The sequence below is a fragment of the Geospiza fortis genome, unplaced genomic scaffold, assembly GCF_000277835.1.
Source record: "Geospiza fortis unplaced genomic scaffold, GeoFor_1.0 scaffold75, whole genome shotgun sequence".
In the NCBI taxonomy this organism is placed as follows: Eukaryota; Metazoa; Chordata; class Aves; order Passeriformes; family Thraupidae; genus Geospiza; species Geospiza fortis.
In genome coordinates, this window is record NW_005054360.1 from 367,383 (window position 1) to 389,554 (window position 22,172).

At 41.0% G+C, this 22,172-nt stretch overlaps 1 protein-coding gene across 7 annotated transcripts in view; it reads left to right on the forward strand.

The window, feature by feature from the left end:
• The window catches only part of KIAA1217 (KIAA1217 ortholog), a 354,729-nt gene that overhangs the window by 311,916 nt on the left and 20,641 nt on the right, over window positions 1-22,172 (forward strand). For 5 of the 7 annotated variants that reach the window (XM_031059312.1, XM_031059311.1, XM_031059316.1 and 2 more), the window contains 4 exons: window positions 1,552-1,656; window positions 2,079-2,128; window positions 9,844-10,004; window positions 16,359-16,534. In XM_031059312.1, coding sequence (XP_030915172.1) covers window positions 1,552-1,656; window positions 2,079-2,128; window positions 9,844-10,004; window positions 16,359-16,534 — 492 coding nt within the window. The remainder of the gene's footprint in view (window positions 1-1,551; window positions 1,657-2,078; window positions 2,129-9,843; window positions 10,005-16,358; window positions 16,535-22,172) is intronic. The other 2 variants (XM_031059315.1, XM_031059318.1) reach the window with 1 other exon arrangement.

Genomic DNA, 22,172 nt, shown 5'->3' on the forward strand with positions numbered 1-22,172 from the left:
GACAGAAAAGTGAGATGCGTGCACTGCATTAGATCGCAGTAAGAACACGTCTGCTGGCTGGGGACTGACTGAGCTCTCTCTTCTTCCCTGCTTGTGTCTGTTAGCATCTCATTGCTTGTTTTGTTGCCCTGTTTTCTCAACCTCTGGGTGTCTCTGAGTCTCTCCTGGCTACGGTATCTGTGTGCTATCCCAGGAAACCTCATTCATTCCCTGAATGTAAATGAAATAATTAGCCTGGACAATCCGTTTGCCTGCAAACAGGGCTGATTACTTGCTTTTTATCGCGTCAGCTTGCTTTTGGCTGTTATTGGTACCTACATTTGACTTTATATGACTCTTATTGGTTGATGCTATTGCTTTGGCCACCGAAGCAACTGCAGCTGGGGTGGCCAGAGTTTGGCTGCTCCCATGTGCACAGAATGCTGCCGTGGTGATGGATGGGCCATGCAGTGCAGCATGCTGAGTCTGTGTCTGAGTTTATGTCCCATCTTCTCTCATCAGTCCCTGCTGCTGGGCTTAACCTTAATCTTGCTTTTTGAGAAGTTGTCTTCTCAGGCATCTTCCAAAGCCACAGCCTGCTGTTAGAATTTCCTCCTGCAAGTCTTCCCACATACTTAACTGCTGGAGTAGAGGGATGCCTTTTCAGAAGGTCCCAAACTGATGTGTGTCTGTGTTGTGGTGTGACTTTGACATGCTGGCATGTGTAAGTAGGCACCTGTGTGAGCAAAAGGCTGGTTTGGAGCCGACTGAGGGAGTCCCCTGGTACCTGACTAATACATGGATTTATGCGAACGGATAAACACAAATGTTAGCCTCCACATCAAAAAAAAATGTATTGTTCTTGTTTAGTCACCTTTGGTTCCTATGGAAAACATTGATTATACTTACTGTAGTTCTACATCTCTTTTCTTCTGCTTTTTGGGAATTTCTCAGGATATGTGCACGAAAGAAAATCTGTTTTATTATAACATTGCTGTACAGTCTGCATTTTGTGCCTCTCTGTTACATTTCTGTCCTTTCAAAGCAGACAGTTGTGATGTCAGGTGGAAAGGATTTGGGCTGGAAAGTCATCTGCTTGGGCAGATTAAATGCTGCCCAGACAAAAATTCTGGGTCTGGGAAAAGTAAAAATAGTAAGAAGAAGTGTAAAGTCTTTAATCCTGAAACCTTAAGTACAGACAAAATGATTGGCCCAGTGTAGGTAAAAGAGAAAATGCATGTAATGCTGAAAAAGAACTTTCTCACTAGTTCCAAGTGGCATTAACAAATTGTTTTAGGTACCTGTCTTGTGAGGTCGTTAGAAGTTTGTTACTTGGTTGTTTGTTTTGTTGTTTTTAACTAAGCAGATTTTTTAAAATTGTCTGTTACAATGCAAAAGCTGTCCAAATTGAGATGTGGTAAGCTGCTGCAATAAGGTATATGCAAACTGTACCCAAGGGCCTTTGCACAAACTCTGTAGTGTCTTTCCAATCCTGTGGTAATCATTCACCTAGAAAAACAAGTCTGAAAGCAAATATATCTGGCTTTAACAAACGGTTCTCTTGTCTTACAGAGAGAGGATACAAGCCATGGAGAAACAGATTGCCAGTTTAACTGGTCTTGTTCAGTCTGCGCTTTTAAAAGGGCCAAATACAAGTAATAGCAAAGATTCTTCTAGGTAAAAACAGAATTCATCTGTAATGATTTTAGTAATCAATCAACAAAAATATATTTGATTGTAATAGTAAAAAAATCCTGAATGCTCAATCATTTTTAAGTTTCTTTATCATCTCCATGAGAATGCTAGGCAGAGAGGAAGAATATGCCAAATGATAGATGGATATTAACTGCATTACTCTTCTGTGTGGTAAAAAGAATTAATGTAGCTACATGTCTGTGCTTTCTACTGCTTATACTCCATTCATTGCTTTACTTCTACTAAAAGGTGATTTTAAAAAATTACTGATGACTGACAAATTATTGGTGATTTAAATTAAAAAGTATATATGTTTTAAGGCCATTAAATTTGTTGAATATAAACTTCACTACAGTTTTAATAGTTAGTAAACTAAAATCACAATTTTTCTTGTTATTATTTAGTGAGAAGATGATGAAAATTGTGTCCAGCAAGAGCAGCGCCGACACTACGGGTAAGATAATTCACTTTTAATTTACAACTTATTGAGGTATATTAATAGTTCTGACATTACAAACATCCCAGCTTATGGAAATGTCACATTTACTTAAATTTCCATGGCTGTACTGTCAGAACTGAAGTTTAAGTGCAGGATATGGGAGTCAATCACATCTTTAAGAGAGGAATTTCTGACAGGTTGAGATGGTATTTGGGATGAATTTCCCACCTGTGCTGAATGGTTTAAATGAGATGCAGAGCCTCTGCATCTAGTGAATTTTCCAGTGACTCATCCTGTCTATAGGATGTATGTATATCTGCCATTAACCCTAGATGTGTCCAGATTGCTAGAGAAGACTAAATATTTAATTCCTTTTCTTGTCACCTGAACTTTTTCTAAGGTCCATCTGTCACTAGGATACTACTGATGTAATGACACCAAGAAACTTAGCAGTCAGCAAGACAGCACTTTCCCTAATTAAGCCACATTGATCTGTTCCTAATTATTAGTGTGCATCTAAACCTTTCTGAGCAAGCACCAATTATGTAGCCAGTAAGAGCCGGTCTTGTTTTAGCATCCCTCCTGGAGAGCTGTTAAGTGTGTAAAAGATTGAGTTAAAACTGTTGACAAAGAAGATTTCCACGTGGTTGAAGCTCTTTGTGTAGGGGCTGATGCTGGAGAAGTCCACAGGGTATTGGTGTGCTTATATGCCTCCTCTTCACCTTTGTCATGCACTGAATGCAAATCCAGGCAGTTCCCTGCTTCCTGGTAGTGCTGCTCCCAGGGGAGGTCTGTGCCCGGCAGGTAGTAAACCACACACATTTATTAGCAAACCTATTATGCTCCTAACTAGCCTTTCTGTTGGAGCTGTTAGCTCACGTTCAGGATTCCTGTTTGTCTGGAATTGCACTGTGTCCTCCTAATTGACAGAAACCAAACTAGACCTGGAAACTGTCAACCACATGGAAGAGAGATGGAGCTAAAGTCTTGGTGCTGAAGCTTTGCTCCCAAGCCACTCTCTGGTGCCGTTCCAACTCTTCCCTTCCTGGATGGGGAGAGGATTACTTAAAGCTTTGAAGAAATAAGTTGTAATTTTTCAGTTTCAGACAATATAGTGAAAAGTCTGTCATTATTCAAAACGGCTGCAAAATGGTCTTCAGATTTTTCCCTATTGCAGTGTCATTACAGACTGAGAATTTATGGCATTTCCCACTTGCACAGGCCTCACCTCATATAAAGCACTTACGAAACCCTCACAACCAGCACATACAGTGCCTTGTGTCCCTCTTTGTAGTGCATTGCAAACAGCAGCCTCTCTGCTTTCCCTGTGGTGGTACCAGTTCAGAGTTGGTTAGGGGCACTCAGTCAAAGGACCTGATCTGAGTGGGTGCTGCTTTGAGTGGGAGTTTGGGCCTCCAGAGGTCCCTTTAAACCTGAATTATGTAGTGTGTGTGTGCCTGTGTAAATGTGCACTCACTTAAATGAGAAATGGAACAATATTCATTGGGAAAGCAACCTTACATAAAGCAAAAGCGGAGATTCCCTGGGCAGTCATGCTCAGCCCACCAGAATAGTGTGGTTCATCTGACCAGCAGCCCTTTCCTGGCACTACCGTTCCCAAATACTCCTCACTCACTACCTTATACGACTGACATGTCCCTGAAATGACAATATTACATCTAGCAGCTGCATGTGCAGCCATGGTGGGGGAGATGGAGGGTGGGGACTTAATTTACTGTCAAAGGCCAGATCATCATCTGTCACTTACTGACAGAGACATTGGCTTTGTCACATGGCCATGTCACTTTGTCACATGGCCATGTGCCTATCCAGCATATGAGTAAGGATTCCACATTCAGCTTGTGCTATAGATGCCTTTCTCATCACCTGGGAGAGGGGATAGGACAGTGGGAGCAGCCATGCAGCCAGCAGTCTGCAAGGATCCCTATCAGTGCTATAAAGTATAGTTGTAACTCCAGCACCTGCATCTCTGTATCCTGTCCTTCCAACATGTCTCAGCCACAAAATTAAATTGTAGCAGGTAAGGGAACAAGGTGTGGTGACCCCAGTATGCTACAGTATTGTAACCCACAACAGCTATTACTGGAGACTGCTGTGTAAAAGAATAGTCTTGTATAATGGAATATTTTCCCGCTTTTGTGCCTGGAATTGCTCAGGACATGGTCCAATGAGTCAATGCAGTTTGGCTTACTTGAAAATTAGGCAGTCTGCCAGAATAGAATGTTTCTCCTTTTGTAAATATGCTTGGGTTCAAAGAGAAGCTAGACGCACTTCTGCTGACCACTGTTTTGTTCTTCAGTTCACCCCAATCTTTATTATGTATAGCCATTTAGGCAGTGACTCTCTCACTTTACAATTCCGCTTGACAACTGTGCACTGAGATACCAGTTTTAGCAATTTCAAAGACTATTTGAAAGACAAAGTGGTATAAAATGTTGATTGAACAGTCCTTTCTAGAGCTCTGATAAGCAAAAATGTGAATTGCTTCCCATTCTAAAAAATAAAACATCTGTGCAAGATAATATTGTCTCATCAATGTTGAACCAACATTGTATTTTATAGTATGTGTTCCAATGATAGGAGACTTTTGTGTAAAAATAGACTACATCCCTTGGGATGGGAAAGAAACCAAAAATTCTAAACCCTAGATAACTCTATATAGCTAGATTGTGAATACTTTGTTTGGTATGTCATATGAACCAAATTGTATTTAATTTGCTTTTGCTGTGCCGGTCTGTAGAAGCCATTGACTTCTTTAACCCCAAATATTGAGGACTCTGAAGAAACCCAGCTTTTTCACTGAGGAAGATGAGTCTGGAATAACAATACTTGTCTGCATTTCTTATCTTTTATTGCTTTAGGCTCAGTTCTTTCATGGGGGATGGGTTCAAAGAGCAGTAACCCTCCACAGACTGGCTATGTCTCTTCTGCTAATGTTAGGAGAAATTCCATGACTGAATCCTTATAAAGATCTTCAGTTCCTGAAACACCATCATGGCATCAAGGAACTCTCGATTTAAAAACACCACATGATTCTAAAACCAAACCATACAGTAAGAGTCACTGTGAGATTACTAACAAATACCCTGAGAAATACTTACATACTCTCTTTTCTGTCATGTTTCTGTTCATCAGTTGGAGATTGATAGACTAAATCCTGGATTCATTTATTAAATTGAGATCAGTTGTTTCATGGATTACCAAAAAAAAAGCAATAGCTTTTTGCTAGTTGCTGCCTTGTTAGAAGAGGAAGGAAGATATTTCAGTATTATTTGAGAAGGGGATCAGGGAGTACAATTTTCTGCACTAACACCACCAATACAAAATGAGAGGAAGATGGCAGCAGGGAGAAGTATTACAAACATAGGGCTCAGATTTGAGTCCTCATTCTTTGTGAACTGTCTTGTCATCTGTGTATATCTGTGTGCCCTTCTCACATGCATGACTCTTGCTGTGATGACCTCTGAATTAAATCATTGTCCATATCTGCTTGTTTATCTCAAAGACAGATCATGCTAGTCTTAGAACTGCATCAGCATTTGCAGACAAAATATGATCCTGAATTCATTTTGGATCAATGAGATGAAGTTGCACACTAATGTATATATAGAATATTTTATTATTTTGAGGCTGATTTAGTGCCATCTAGTAACTGTCACATCTCCCCAAATAACGCTTGAAAATATTGTGTCTCTTTAATTAGATTCATTATTTGTGAAAAAAAAATATTGTGGGGTGTCTTCTGATGGCCTTTTGTGCCAACCTGCTTCAAAATAAAATCTTAGCATTTCATTAAAAAAAAACAAACTGGGAAACAGAAGGAGAGCAGTGTCTTTACAACCATAGCAAAGGTCAAGTGTCAGGGAGTAGAAGTCGTGTTCCTTATGCCCTGGGCACACAGCAAACCTTTCCTCTTTCTGCACGTCAGTTCTCTTTGTACTCTAAAATGGCAGCTTAGTTCATTAGCCTTTTAAAAAATTTAACTTTTTTTATTTGTCCAAAGTATTAGGAGATTATGGTGGGAGGTTGAATTTCCCTTACCTATCTCAAGAAGGAGTTTCTTTAAAAACCCAAGAGCCAGTGCTGTTTCTTTCCCTTTAATCCATCTGGCCTCACATCTAATCACAAAGCTACAGCCTGGGACTATTTCCAGCAGTGAGCTACACTCCCTAGATGAAGCAGCCCCTCATTCAGCTGCCCTTTTATTCTTTCTTGATGAAAATATGAATATGTGAGAAATCAGCTGCTGATGGTTATGGCTCACTCAGTGTCTCGTGTCTCACACCCGCTGCAGTCAGCAGTCCCACTGCCCCATTTCCCAGGCTCTGAGCACACTCTGCAGCAGGGACACTGTGGCAGCCAAGAGCACCTCATGCTGAAAAGAGGTGGCTGAGGCAGCAGTGAGGAGGAGAGCTGCTTTGTAGGGAGTTGGAGAAATTTATTGCTTACAGAAGCAGATCACAGTCCATCTACACTAAAAGGAAAGCAGGCACCCCTTCCTGAGAAAATATGTGAATTGACTGGGGTCCAGCATGGGGGGAGGGACTGGTGGGTCTGATTCATGCCTTGGCTCCCTCATCAGAGGGTCAGAGGCTGGGGTTTTGGAGCTTTTGCTTGAGGCAAAGAACAGCACAAAGGTAGGTGTGCTTTCAAAAATAGTCCAGATTTGTGGCTAGGGATCAGAACTCTTGGAGGCTTATCCACATTTTTCAGACTCTCTGGTGGTTTCTGTCTGTAAGGTTTATGAACTAAATACCATTCTCTTAAACAAAAAAGGCAAAAAATAGTGCATGTGAGAGGGAAATAGATGCTTGACTGTAGGAGAAACTGCAGTGTACATGTAGACAGATAAGTATGAGCATACATTAGACTGAAACGTGGAGTGGGTACATAATGGCAGTGAACAAGGACTGTTTATTTCTTGAGTGTTGCTTACTGTTAAGGAGCTCTTTGAAAGTCAAGAGACCATTGAATCATACTGGAGTATAGCAAAAATGTGCAGCAGCTTGCTCAGCAGTGTAATGACGAGTGCTGTTGTTGAAGCACCAAGCAGATCTAGCTGGAGCAGGTTCAGGGGTGGTATAGCATTACAACAGCCTGCACCAAGCCAGAAGAGCTTTTTGTCTGAGCATGTCTCCAGAAGCTCATAGCATGGCACACTGTATGTAGCATGGATCCAGCCTGTGCTTTTATTGAGCAGAATTGCAAATGAAGGTAAAGTAACAAACATGATTCCTAAAAACCTTTTTTTTAAAATAAAAATAGGCTGGTGTGATGTCCATCCTTTAAGAGTGCTTCCCCCAGATGAATTTTGCAAAGGTTGTATTTGAGGTATCCATTCCTGTTGGAAAAGGAATAACTGTGTTGTTGTGCTGAGCTGTACTCAGGCACATTTGGAGGAATAGTTCAAAAGACTACGAGGGATGAGAGCATGGGAGAGAACTTCCGACTCTGGGAGTTGTACTCATTCCAGTCAGAAGATGTGTCATGCTCTTTAGTGCACTGAAAATTTGTCTTCGGCAGGCAAAGCTCACAACGCTGGCTTTTGTTTGATTTCATTAAACTGGATAGAATGTGTGCTTGTGGGAACGGATGATGACCAAAATCCCTGTGTAAATCCATTGATGAGCTATTTTCTGTTTCTTCAGATTTCTTTTTTTCATCATAGAGAAGGATGAATTTGAAGTAGGGAATGACCTAATCATAGAATAGAATCATGGAATTATTTAGATTGGAAAAGACCTTCTAGATCATCCAGTCAAGCCATTAACCTAACACTGCCAAGTCCACCACCAGGCCAGGTCCCTAAGCACCACATCTACACATCTTTTAAATACCTTCAGGGATGGTGACTCAACCACTCCCTTGTGCAGCCTCTTCCAATGCTTGATGACCCTTTTGGTGAAGAAATTTTTCCTAATATTAAATCTCCCTGGCTGTAACTTTAAGCCATTTATTTTTGTTCTATTTTTTGTTACCTGGGAGAAGCGACCAACTCCCACCTCCTTCCAACTCCCTTTCAGGCAGTTGTAGAGAGCAATAAGGACCTTGAGACTCCTTTTTTCCAGACTGAGCACCCCCAGCTCCATCAGCTGTTACTCATTAGACTTGTGCTTCACACCCTTCACCAGTTTTGTTGCCCTTCTCTGGACATGGTCCACCTCTCAGTGTCTTTCTTGTAGTGAGAGCCAGTTAATGCTGTCGTTCAGGGAGCAGCAGCCATCTGTGCCATTTGGGATCAAGGAATAAGGTGGATTTGGCAGTGTGATGGGAAGAGTTTGCAGGACTACAAAGTACTGGACTTAAAAATAAAGTTTGTTGTACTGATGGTCTGTCATTTTGTCTGCTGGGGGAGGGGGGGTGGGAAGGGACACACTAGGAAAAAAATTTGAAGAATATGGGTGTGTAAGTGCAAATTGTGAGAAGGAGCTGACATTTCTAGTACCTGATGAGCTGGAATTTGCTTGTTCTGTCTAAAGAGAGCTTCTTCCCAGGCACTTGAGACTGAAAAGAACAAGACTGGCATTGTTCCCATGCAGAAGAACAGCATTCTTTAACAAAGAAAGTTTTGTGAGGACAACAATCATTATTTTCAGAGTGTGGCTCGGCTCATTTCCTTGTGTTATGCTGTATTCCTTTCTGACAGACTAAAAGGGAGTGGGTGGATGCAGCATGGCTGGAGAGCCTCTGGCACACCATCATTTAATTCCTCTGGTTTTATAGGGTTGCTGCTGGAGGTACCTGCTAGAAATAATGCAGTTGTCCTCTAAGCAGTGAAGCAAGATTTTCTATAGAAGTCTTTTCCCCATGTTTGGCAGCTTGACTGAATCCATCTCCTGTGATGATTAATCAACAAATATGTAGTTCAGGAGTCCTGTGAATGAATTTACATCCGCTTGGTCTCAGACATCTCCTGGGAGGACAGTCCTGAAGTTACTTTCAGAACCAATTTGATTTGTTGCTGTTTTATGTCATCTGCAGTTATAACTTGTTATCCCCTCTCCACTGCATGTGGTAGAAAGCAGCCCTGGAGTAATGCAGTGCTCTGGTAGAACTGAGGTTCCAGCACAGATACACCTTGATGCTGTGCAGGCTTCCCTCAAAATATATTGTATAGGAATGTGCTTTTTGTTCACAGAGTGACAAAACTATTTTTTGGTTTTTTAAAAAGCATAGAAGTTTTTTTTTAATTAGGTAAAAAGACACTTTATAGGATTCGAGGGACTTTATTTTAAACTTAAGGATAGCTAATTGGACAAGAGCTAAAAAGTATTGCTTAAGCAATGTACTAGAAAAAGAAGAGAACAAAAAAACTAACTGCTTTTGTGAGGTGTTTTACTAGGACCAAGAACATTTAGCGCTTGGCTTGGTTTATTTTTGTAAAGACTTTTGTTAATTTTGCTTTTTATTAATTTGTTTTTGTTTTTAACGTTACTACAAAAGCTATTTTACTAATTTTATGCTTTTTTAAGTAGCTAAGCTATTTTAGGTGTAATATAAATGTCTAAGAGCTTATGAGACTTGGCTTAAAAAAACTATATATCAATTGGGTAAGGAGGTGCCAGTCCCTGTTAGTACTGGGCATTGGCATCCAACATTTGCTTTTCTCATCCACTTGTGTGAAATACCTGTGGATTCAGTAGGCAGAGGAGGGATCGCGTTTTCACCTTCTCTGCTGCGAACTCAACCTGTGCTGCTGCTTATTGCAGGTGCTGCCACCATCTCTGGGGGGAAGAATGCCCTGGGAGCTGTGGAGCCAGCTGTCACCCACCACCCCGCTGGAGCCCCAGCAATGCAGCTCAGCCTGCACGGGATGAAACGCAGCGTGTCGGATCTGCGGCTGCAGCTGCACCAGATGAAGCAGCTACAGGTATGGTTACCTGGACAATGCTGGGAAAAAAGGTGGCTTGGCAGCAAATGCCTTCTTTCCTCCTTCCTTCTCTCTTATTTTCTCTCTTTTACCTATTGTACAGTCTCAGTAACAGAGTTCTAGCAAAGGGCAGACACAAAAGCAAGTACTGCAGACACAAAAGCTTGCATAGTCCTCGAGGTGTGAGAATTAGCTCAGTTAAACTACTGCTGCTCAGATACTGAGGAAAAAAAATTTCTAGCTTTGTTGGATGACTCTATACATTAAAGCAGTATTTATATTACAATAATATCAAGTCTGTGATTACAGTTTGGATCCTGCTATGCTATGTGCTGTATAAACATGTCAGAAGAACCATGTTCCTGCTCCATACTGTTTACAGTTGAGACAGATCTTAAGTCCCTGAATAAACAACTTTGATGTCAGGAAACCCAAATGTAGCTGAGGATCAGTAGATATGCATTAAGCCAGAGTTTGAGTCCTGTATTTACAGAATCCAGAAAAACAGCCAACTTGAACAGTAAGAAAAAAAAATGGTATTTCAAATGTTGCTGCGAAGGTTTGTTGTGTCCCACTTACACTCAGGTTTCAACAATACCTTCCCAATACATGTCAACACCTCAAAACCTGCAAGAAAGAATACAACCAATGAACAGTTAACAAAAATAGTATGTTGGCACATACAGTCATGCTGCAAATATAAATATATGCTGTTCATCTCAGACACTGTAAAAATAAGCATATGCAGCTGTACAGGTCTTCAGCCTTTTACTTAATTGGAAACTGAAGAGCACGGTGTATTGTCTCAGAAGATGGAAAAGAAGGCAGAGCACTTTCTTGTAAGGCAAAGTGGACAGTGGGGGAAGCCACAATACTCTGCCAGTCCTCCTTACCCAGAAAGTGACATCATGTGTTAGCTCTTGTAGGGCTGCAGCTGCTGGTTTTGTAACCAGGGCTATGGTACCATGTCAATCACGTATGATTTGCTGATAAATTTTAGAACAAAATAATGATAATGCAAATCAGAATTCAGAGCATGTTTTACCTTCACCTCCTTATCTAAAGGAAATTAAATTATGAACCTGTCATCGAGCAAAGGAGCAGAAGGGTGAGGTAAACATCAGTATAGGAAAATGTGTCCAACTGAAGGTTCTGTGACAACGTCCTGTGCTCTGTTTGCTGGGAAGGCAGAGATGGCAGAAGATGTTTGGAGCAAAGAGTTGGGTCCGGTGACTTCTGCCTGTGGTACAGGTCCCCTGTATTAAATTTTCAGTTTAGGATGAGTATGCTCCAAAAGCAAATGTCCCTTTCCAAAGCTATTCTCAGCAGTGCTGCCTACGTGCCAGCCATTGTGTTCCTCATCTCATTTGAAGACACTGGCATGTGATCTCTGCCCTGGCACATTATGTGTAAGTGCATATTTTTCCACATTTGTGCTGCAAACCCCTGCAGCCCCTCTGTCCTCCTCCACACCACGTGCCAAATGCAGCTCTTGGCAAATGCCTTGGGTGTGGTCCCCAGCTGTGCTCAGCATGTGGCCTCAGAACGTGGCTGGAGGCTGCGGTGCTGCTTGGAGGCAGGGAGCTCATCCTTCCCACAGGGCTGCCCACCAAGGAGGTGGCATTTCCCAGGCTGAGCTTTGTCTCCATGGCCCTGCCCGGGGCAGAAGCCTTGCTTGTGATCAGACATAACATTGTGGCACACAGGAGTGAAGGAATTTCTACCATCTGCACAAATCAGTGCTGCCAAGGAGGTCTTGAGAAGGGAAAAAGGACATATCCCAAGTGTGCTCATTGACTCTGGCTGGCTTTCCTTAATTCAGAAATTATAGCAAACTTGGCGCATTGAATTAGTGGGAAGTTGAGACATTTTGATAGTCAGCTGGCAGAACCTGTAGCTCAAGGGAAACTTTGGTATGTTACACATAAATCCATTGATGAGAGTTTCTGTCATGGCATTCCTGAGCTATCTTGAAAAAAGCTCACAGTTTGTAGGGCAGCAAGTGAAACAGGCAGTGTTTTAAACTGAAGAGTGTTGCAATATCACATTTTAAATAAAATACTTTGTGCTACATTTTTCCAAAAATAATTATAAGTAGAAGGGAAAAAATATTTTTTCTGGTTTCCCAGATTGTTTTCATTTCATGTTTGACAGTGCTTCCTATTTTTCAATTTCACTGTTTCTCCTGGTCTGGCAGTCAGTTTGTTCCTGTTTGTGTGAATTTTTTATACAGTGACAGACTAGAAGAAACACTTCAGAAAAATACAGGCACAAAATTTGGCAGGATAACTAAGAAACAGGACATAAAACTATGTTTAATAATGTCTATTGTTTAATTTTCAATTGATGTTACCGCTGTAAGTTCATACTAATTTTTTTAATAGAATCAGAGAAATGCATGATAGAAAAGACCCATTAATTTGTGTATCCTTTGTTTGTGCTGGCAAAATCTTCATTTTAAACCATATCCAGCAGCAAGGGATCCAGATGTATTGATTCACACACCGGATAAACATGTAATGTAAGATGCCACCAAAAAGTTAAGATGTGGTTGGATTTTGAACAGAGATTCTTGGCACACAGACATTTACCTCATGGCTGTTGCTAGAGGCTGTATACACTTCTTGCTGCTACACTTGCATGTTCTGAGTGCTCTGATTTTCAGAGACATTCAGGACAGACTTGTTTCATGGTGCTCTGGAGTTTTCCTCAGTGCCAGAGATGGGCTGTAACACAGCCTTGTCCTGAATGGATTTCTCACCGGTAAGAATTGAGCCCATGATGACTTAGTGGGGTTGTTCATTCTGTGCTCCCAGGTATAGAGAACTCTTGGTAGCAGGTTTGAAACAAGCCTTGGAGTATATGTACATGGTTTATATCATTATCTTATATGTGCACTGGATTTTTTTGTCTACTCCTTCTTTCCTTTACTGAACTCACTTTAAGGGAACACAGATATGATTAATGTTCCCTATTAGGAATGTGTGTGCATGCCTGCTTTTCCTTCCCTCAGTGCACTGTTTGCAGGGAAGTGAGTGCTGCAGAAAGGACAGAGAATGTAATAACAACACTGTCATAAATGGTATATGATACTCAGTTTCACAAATGTAACTTTGAATTAGAAATTGATATATATTTGAGCTGCATTATAGAACTGGAGCTGCTACCTTTAATCAGTATATGGTAACAAACTTCAGAAGCTAGATACTTGGATTCTACAGAGGTGCTGAGCTGCAGGCAGCCAGCTCCTGTTTGTGTCTGTGCTCTGGAGTTCATGGGGAGGTGGGAGGCTCCCACTGGGCAGGTCGTGCTCCTCCTAATGAGGAGCAGGGTTGTGAACCAATACTTGGTTTTCTAGTTACCTGTCTCATAGATAATTATTGGTTCAAAGTGAATGAACTAGTTATCAGATTATACTTGGAGCAGGTACCAGAGGCAGAGCTGGGGTGCTTGTGTGAGAGCAGTGACAAGTAATGGCTGAAGCACAAGATGAAGAAGAGGGGCAAGGAAGGTATCTGGAGAGAATGGTGAGGTGAAAGTGAGAACCAAGGGTAAGGAATGTATGAGAGGATGCTAGAATTCAAAAAAAGCATGCTAAATTTCTGTTTGCTTGCTGCTTGCAGTTATAAGGTAAGGTAACTCAAATTAGCAAGAAATTCCCATTTGTTGGTGACAGGAAAGCCTGCATTGGTTTTCCTTACTTTTAGCATGTGCCTTTAGAACTTCAGTACTGCTTCAAGAAAGACTCTTCAAGTATGAATCTTTAAGATTATTTGGCTTGTTTTCAAGCAAGCTTATAGTACAAAAGGTTCTATCTTGTGAAACCAGAATAACTATGGCAGATCCATAAAACATCTTTTGCTTGAGATGGTGGAGCAACTAACAGAGGTGTCAGAGGGGCAAATGGGGTGTGCACTTAGCCAGGGGGTCTCACATCTGATTCTGCTGCAGAAGAAAGATAAGAATGAAGTTCAGTTCCAGAGCACACAGGTAAATGGATGGCCAGAGAGTGCTTTCTCCTTCTTGCTCCTGCTCTCCCTGCCTCATGCTGTCCTTTGGCTGCTGACTGACACAATTGCTCCCCTCCCACAGTTCCTTCTTTTGTCTCTCTGAACCCATATGTACCTCTCCCTTCTCATCTTTTGACCCTGTTCCCCAGGCATGAACAAACTCCAGTTTTCCATAACTAGCCAATTATTGCATGAATTTTCATAGAAATAGTAAAAACATTTCTTTGATACCAAGATTGAGTCATGTCCCAAAATGAAAGAGCTCACTCCGAACACTGAGGTTTGTAAGTCCTCAACATAGAAGATTTTTTGAAATCTTGCTGTATTACATTTTTGTTCCCTGTCCTCATTATCAGAAATAGGTGAACTTTTATGACTGAAACTTCCTGGTATTGTTCAAGCACTTCATAAATGGAGGTGACAAACACCTTAGCTGTACACATCACCACAATAAATATAGCTCCTCTGCATATCCCCCCTAATAGGAAAAACCATGTGCCTGCCATTTCGCAACCTCACACACTCACACATACTCAGTTTTGCTATTAGTGGAAGTCCCTGTTACCAGCTGAGGAGCATCAAGGACTTAAATTCTGGACACCTGAGACTTAAGTCTAACTTCGTTACTGACCTTCTCTCTGACCTCGGATCAGTTGTTTCACAGATCCTAACTCACTTCCATGTATCAAATTTCCCCACTTTTTAAAAGAGCTGGGAATAAATTGTGTGACTGAAGTGTTGTTAGATGCTCATTCACTCATTTATTCATTCATTTAGGTTTTCCTACTTGAAAATATGACACAATAAAAGAGGTATGTATCTCAGATAGTTGTGCTGGCCTTGCAGTAAGAGATTGTAATTTATCAAATCCAAACATGAATCCCATCATGGGGAAAATACACATACAAAATATATATTGTCTTCAAAATAATCTAGCTATTATTTATATAGTTCTGTGCTGTTGAAATGTTTTTCAGCTTCATTTTTTCAGTAATTGCTGACGCATCTCTTCAGCTGAATTTTGAGCTAACTCCTCCTGCTTGTAACAGCTCAGATTTCAGGCACACACACCCCTGCAGTGAGGTGTTACCCTCCCTCTCATAACAGTTGTGTAGCTGCAGAAGAGAGTAAGAGAGTCAGGCACAGGGACTGAAGAGTCATGAGTGAGGAACTGAGTTTGTTTCTCTCATGCCCATATTGGTTGGAAAGAATTGTCCCCAAAGGCACTTTTATTTTTATTCTCATGAATTTTCTTAAATAGATTTTAAAGAAGGCTTACTACATTATACTGTGTTATAGATATCCTATTTTTGTGATTCTTCCTGTTAGGTCATGGGTTTATTTTGTGTGTTAAATGTGATTTGGCTGTTAAGCCTGGATGTTTAGAAGACAGCTGACAGTTCAAGTGTTAGTTTTAAAATGGGAACTTTGTCCCAAATTAACACAGGTGTTTTTTTAAAATCTTACAATATGAAATGGCTCCTGGGCTAACAGAGTTGTGTTCATGTTGCCTGTATCCTGAAGCTGTGACTAGGTGGAGACCTGCTTATCACTTTGGATCTTGTGATTTGCGTAACAGGCTTAAACAGGTTTGGTTTGTGAGCGTGGCTCATAGCTGCTCCAGGGCTACCCACAGAAGAGTACAGCCTAGTTTGCCTTCTTACCTCTGTTTTGCTCTGTGAGCTTACTACCAGCAAGACAATTAATGCTTGAGTTACTTAACATTAGGCTAAGACAAGAAAGAAGGTGTGACTTGAGGTTCTTAGAAAATCACCATATTATAAAGGGAGGCTTTTCTGGTGGGTAAAGGAGGTTTTATGTATTGCAGATGAGCTGTATGCCTGTACCAAATTACACCACATGTTACAGTCCTTCCTCTGCCACTTGAGAGACTGAAAACCTCCATTCTGAAAACAGCAGTGCATTCCAGCCATGACATTAATGCGTGGGATTATCCACTAGGCACGTATGGGCTGTGGGATGCATGAGCTTGTGAGATAGATGGAAAGTGGAAGTCAAGCATCCAGCATTCTTGTGAGGTGCAATTAATTCTTGATTCATGTTGAACCAAGCAGAATAAAGAGGCCACAATCCTTGCAGAAGTAAAGCATTGAAGGTGATATACTGATCCCAACATCTTTTGTTTATCAGTTTGAAACTGGAAGTTATATATATACATGGAGTAATGTTTATAGGTACAGCTAAAGAGGGAAAGGAGAAGGTAAAAACACTCACTCCCTGTAGGATGGCGTTTATCCCAGCCTTCTGAGCTCTGCAATGTATTCTGTTGCCAGGAATGTCAGTCAAGCAGGAAAAATTGAAGTTGATTTCTTTTGTGCAACAGCTGCAGAACCAGGAGATGCTGAGGGCAATGGTGAAGAAAGCAGAGCTAGAAATCAATGGCAAAGTGATCGAAACAGTGAAGAGGCTTGAAGATCCTGTGCAGCGACAGCGCAACCTGGTGGAACAAGAGAGGCAGAAATACCTCAGCGAGGAGGAAAAGATTGTAAAGAAGCTATGGTGGGTTGAGAAACCTCTTCAAATTTATTGCTTTTGCCTGTCTTTTTCTTCCATAAAGTAGAAACTTTTACCACTGTTTTCAGGTGAACTGCCTTTGTATATGGTGTTTTAGCTATGTTTCCTTGCTGTGTATCACATTGGCTGTAAAACTGTGTCTGTGTTGTTCAGCTCACTGGTCCTGACTGGGAGTCCTTCTCTGCACAGCCCACTGGGTAAATCCCAGCAGTACCAAGAGTTTCAGCCTCTTCAGAAGTCCCCTGTAAAGGAAGGGATGGCTGTAAGGACTGTGCCCACCCCTGTGTTCTGAAAGCCTCCCTCTACCCTAGTTCTCCCCTTCACCCTTATGTATATGCTTTAGAGAAAGAGGGAGGAATTTCTTCAAGAGCAAAGGGATTCAAAGGTAATGAGTTTAGCTTAACGTACAAAAATCAGATTTCAATAGTAAGTGCTTTGGCTACTGCATGGGAGAGGTAGGGGAAGCTCAAATAGAGCGGTGAAGTTTTTAATTACAGTCCTCAATGCCAGTCCTTGTCTAAAAGGTACTCACTGAGGTTTCCATGTGCTTAACTGTGTACCTTGTTTTGTTGTTATGTAAAGACCCTTTGGAAGATTCTGGTTTTTTTCCCCAGAACTTTGGCCTACCAAGACTGGTGGGATCAAGTTGTTTGGTTTAGTTCAGAGTCAGCAGGAGGCAAGATAAAGCTGAAATGAATAAAGAGTTTAATTCTAACACTCACATTTGTAAGATGTTGTATAACTAATTATTTCTCATTGCCACATTTATTTCACACCTGAAGAATTGTTCCATAATAAGGAAAAAATTTCTAGTCAGCTTGTCAGGAAATTATGACTGAAGAGCCATAGAACCAGAGTTCCTGACAGCTGAAGAGAGTAAATCCTTCCTGTTGATCAGTAAGTTGTTAGATTAATACTTTTTGTAATAAAAAGGTGCATTTGTAAAGAGAAGGTTGGGTGTTACTAAGGGAGAGTCCCGTGAAGAAGGGTTGAATGTGCAGTAATGGTCCATGCTGGTGTAATTAATCCTCTCAGCTGGTTTGTAGTCTTAAATAATGACCTTCCTGTTCCTCACTTCACTCCTGTGTACCTTGTTGCCAAGTTCCTAGATTGTCTGTTCTCTATGGAAAGAGCAATTTGTGTGATGGCTGTTTATGGCATTGCCTCATAAAATGGATAGAGAGTGAGGTCAAGTGCCCATGGCATTCACTGTTACAGCTGTTCATTAAGGATAGGACTTGGATTGCAATATGGTTCTGTTTTACCAGGTTTTGGAGTTTTTCCTGTTCCCATAGTTTCTACTACTTCTGTGCTACTTCATTTGTTAAAGTTACAGGAAAATTTCTTAAATCATTCAAATGTCACTTCACCTCTTTTAGAGATATGCTAGAAACAAACATTTATTTTTAATCAGTTGTGTCCAATGAGATTCCTTTTTCATGTATTTGCTCATATGCAGGGCCAGAGCCCAAAAACAAAGCACATCTGACAACAATAATTTCAGCAGCTGGTGGCTGTTCATAGTAAGAGCGTACAGCACAAAATTACACATCAAATGTCACTGACATTACTGAGAAAAAGGTTAATATTCTTTATAGGCATTTACAACTAAACTGATCCACTGCAGATATACAAACAAATGCAAAGCAGCAGGGCACAAAATTTGCCATTTTTTAGTATTTCAGCTGTCACCCTCTTGATCTTTCCTAAATCATAAGGCTAAATCAGTGCACTGTCTTCATGTGAGATACGGGAGCCTAAGGATTACTGCAATACTCACAAAAGTGTATTTACTACTCTTAGGTGGTAAATCTTAGCTTAAAAAGTCCTTCCTTCTGCAACTGGAGATTGTTGCTTGAGCAGGGAGGTTGGACCAGGTGACCCACTGTGGTGCCTTCGAACCTTACCCATTCTGTGAAATAAGGAAATAAACATATTGGCAGTTTCATGGTGTAAACAACAGAAATGTTGGGGTGCATTTCAAAGCAAGCATTCTGTTGAGCAGAAAGCTTGCTCAACAGATTCATAATGGTGTCTGCAGAGGTGTGCCCATGTGTGTCACAACTGTAGCAGGATTACAGTTCAGAGGGTATCTAATGAAACCTGTTAAACACAGTGTTTATGTACACTTGTGACGGTAAAATACACTGAATTAAATATGTAGGTTTTTTTTCAATCCAGTCTTTTGACTCAGCATTAGAGATGTTATATATAGCACTTGTAGATACTAGATTTAAGATTTACCAGACCAAGGACAAATGATGATGTTATGATACATTGAGTAACGAAGTATTTATGTCATAACAAGCATGTTAGACCACTCAATATTGTAGATTTTAAGCACTTTTAATAGGAGGGAGTTATAAGCACAGTATTTAAATTATAGCCACATCCAATCTGTTCAATTGGATACAATCCATAGTAGCTTACAATTTATACTTTGTTAGGAAAAGTACCAGATTTTTTAATAATAATAATACTACTACTACTAATAATAATACCTATGCTCCATGAAAGCAAAACTTCACTTGGCAATCTGGGAGAGCTACTAGTAGCAGATACTTGGGAAAGTGTATCAGAAGAATCTCTTTTGTTTATTTTTGAATTGTTCATCTGTCTTAAATAATGCACAGGAGAATATTCACCCTTGCCATGCTAGTCATTATGTTATAGACACTCCCTTTCCACTCCCTTTTCCCTCACTCATGCCTTTTCCCCCACTCATGCCTTTTCCAGCCTGAGAAGTCTCAGTTTGCTTAGCTAACCTTCTTCTAGGAGCCTTTCTCTACATTTCATCATCCTCTTGCCTTTCTCTTTGCCTTTTCTAGCTCTGGTGCACAGCTGTGGGGTGGGGATGGGAGACAGGAGAGCCCTGCGGCAGCTTTGTCAGATGCAGGCACACTGTGACCTTGTGCGTGGTGTGATCTCCCTGTCCTCATGTGCCACGGGAGCTTTGCATCAAATATCCAACATCTCACAGATGATCATCAGTTCTAAGATCATCACTGTATATAAAACCTTTGGGTTTTGGGAGGTTATTGGTTTTAGGTGGGGTTGATTTTGGTTTAATTTCTCTTCTTCTCGTGAGCACACTTTACAGGTATTAGGGGTTAATTTAATCTTTGGTGTTTTCTGGTCCGTTAGTACCACATGGTCCATCTGCAGTCCTGTACCGCCACCTTTCATTTACATTTCCCTGAATAATTATAGTAGCCTTTTGAGCTTTTTTTGTTGTTGTTGTTATATTCTTCATCCTTTTTTTTCTTAATTATTTATAGTATGTTGAAGAGCACCAACCCTAGCAGTGGTCCCTGTGGAACCCACCAGCAAAGTACATGCATTGAGTTAGCTGTTCATTGATCCCTTATCTTTACTTCAGTGCTTTATCCATGAAAGAATTTCCTCTTGTCCATGGCAACTTTGCATTCTTGAAAGCTTTTCCTCAAACACCTTGCTGAAAGCCTTTTGTGGTATACTTTGTCGCCAGACTTCTGTTGTTTGTGGATTTGTGAGACTTACCTTCATTTTACGCAAACCATGTTAATTCCTACCTAACACAGCAAATTTATCCATTGTTCATTTATTCTTTATTGTTTATTCTGTATTTTGATACCTATCCATCACACCTGTCTAAGTGTCAGTCTCACCAGAATACAGTTCCCAGGATATCCCCATACCATTAAAAAAAAATTATTTTTACCAATTATGACTTTCCACTAATCTGGTTTCAAAGCAATTTTAATCAAGAAGTTAGATGCTTATCATTAATAGTTCAGCTGTTTCAACCTCAGATTGCTATAGAACTCCTGGGCAAATGCCATCTGGTCTGGGTGATTTGTTACCATTAATTTTGTCAGTTGTTTTGTAGCCTGTTCTGCTGATACTACAGTCTGAGGCAGATGCTCTGAGGCTTTTTTTGCCTGAAGATCACAGCACAGGGGTTGCCTCAGCTTCTCCAAGTAGAATATAGATGCAGAAAATTTGTTTATCTTATATCAGCCTTCTGAAACTGCATTAATGTGCATGTCTTGCTAATTTGCTCAGGCCAATCTGTAAAGCCAAGTGTTTCCCCCAGTGAGAGAAGAGGAATTCTAGAGACCACCAAATCTGTTTCAGTCTTTGGGTCCTAAGGGATAAAGTTTATTTTCCCTTGCAGTTAGCAGCACGAAGCAGTGTAATGATCACTTGTCTTGTTTGACAGTATATGGAATTGAAGGGGTTTGTGATGACCCTTCCATTTCTGCTCAAAGAACAAAGGGGAAAGTGGGCCACTGTCAGTGACCTCAAAGTCCTTCTAACATTGTAATATTGTCCTGTGTTTTCCTTTCTCTTCTTTCCACACATGAACAAATTTAAGCATCTTTCTTTATCTGTTTTATTGCCTGGTAGATGCAGATGTTTGAGAAGCTGCTTTTCCAGGGCTGATCTGCAAAAGGGAGGAGGGATACCCCATGATTCCCAAAGCAGCACTGCCCAGCCTCAGTGCCAATACCAGGGCACAAGGGCTAGGGAGGAGGCATGACTGCTGAGCACTGTCCTGCAGAGCAGGAGCCCTTGCCTTAGTGACAGTGACAGCAGGCCACATTCTTCCTGCAGTTCCTGCTGCAGTGTGTCTGTGCCCTTTCTTGCAAAGGCAGAGACAGCAGATACCTGCGTTTTAGCAGCCTCTTCCACCGGAAAAACACCCTTAGAAGTGTTCCCTTGCTGCCATCGTGTGGTCCAGTGGATTGTTTCCTACAAGCCTGCGTGTGCTGGGGGGAATTAGGACTCCTGCAGCTTTCTGAAGGCAGAGGCACTGGGAGAAGTGGTCTGAAAGTGGCAACAGGATCCTTTACCTGCACTTGTTTGTGATCTGTTCAGACACAGCTTATGATTCTCAGTTCAAAGTAATTTTTTAGTTTCTAAAGTTCTTTGTTTTGGATTGAAATGAACTCTTTGCTGTGCATGCCTAATGTTCAGATGCTGATCCTGCTTCTGTTCCTCTGTATATGAGAAATGCTGTTTGTTGTGTTGCCATGGACTGTTCTGTGGGACTGTGCTTCTGATTTAAACTGACCTACATGTACAGTAGTGCTGTAAGGAATTTTCTTTATTTTTATCCCATTACTGGCCACCTACTTTTCTTCCCCACCGAGATGGGTCTGGGAAATGACTGGCTTTGCATGGCAGTGGAAGGGAAATATGTGGAAAGACTTGTAGATGGTGCAGAGGGCAGGCTTCTCATACCCCTTTCCTGCCAATCCTCTTGTACCTTGATTCTCTTACAGCAATTGCAAAACTGATCCCTAATGGATGCAAGAAATGATGCTCAAGGTTAGGTTCAAATGAGTGGCTGATTTGTCAGTTCAGAGTTTCCATTGCAATTTTTTCTATCTGCAATTAAACTGCTTCCTAGAATATTCCTGTGAGTAAATTTGGTATCTTAATAGAAGTGAATTTCTCCTAGATACTCAAAAGATGATCTTTTTAAGGTGTTTACATGGGTATTTGTGTAGTTGCCCATAAATCATCTCAGGGTTGGGGTTTTTTGACAAAATTTTATGTATCTGTGGAAAACTCCATGTAAAGCAATGTTGTCTCAAGTGCAGATGGTAATAAATGGCTCCTTCCAAAGCAAAACCAG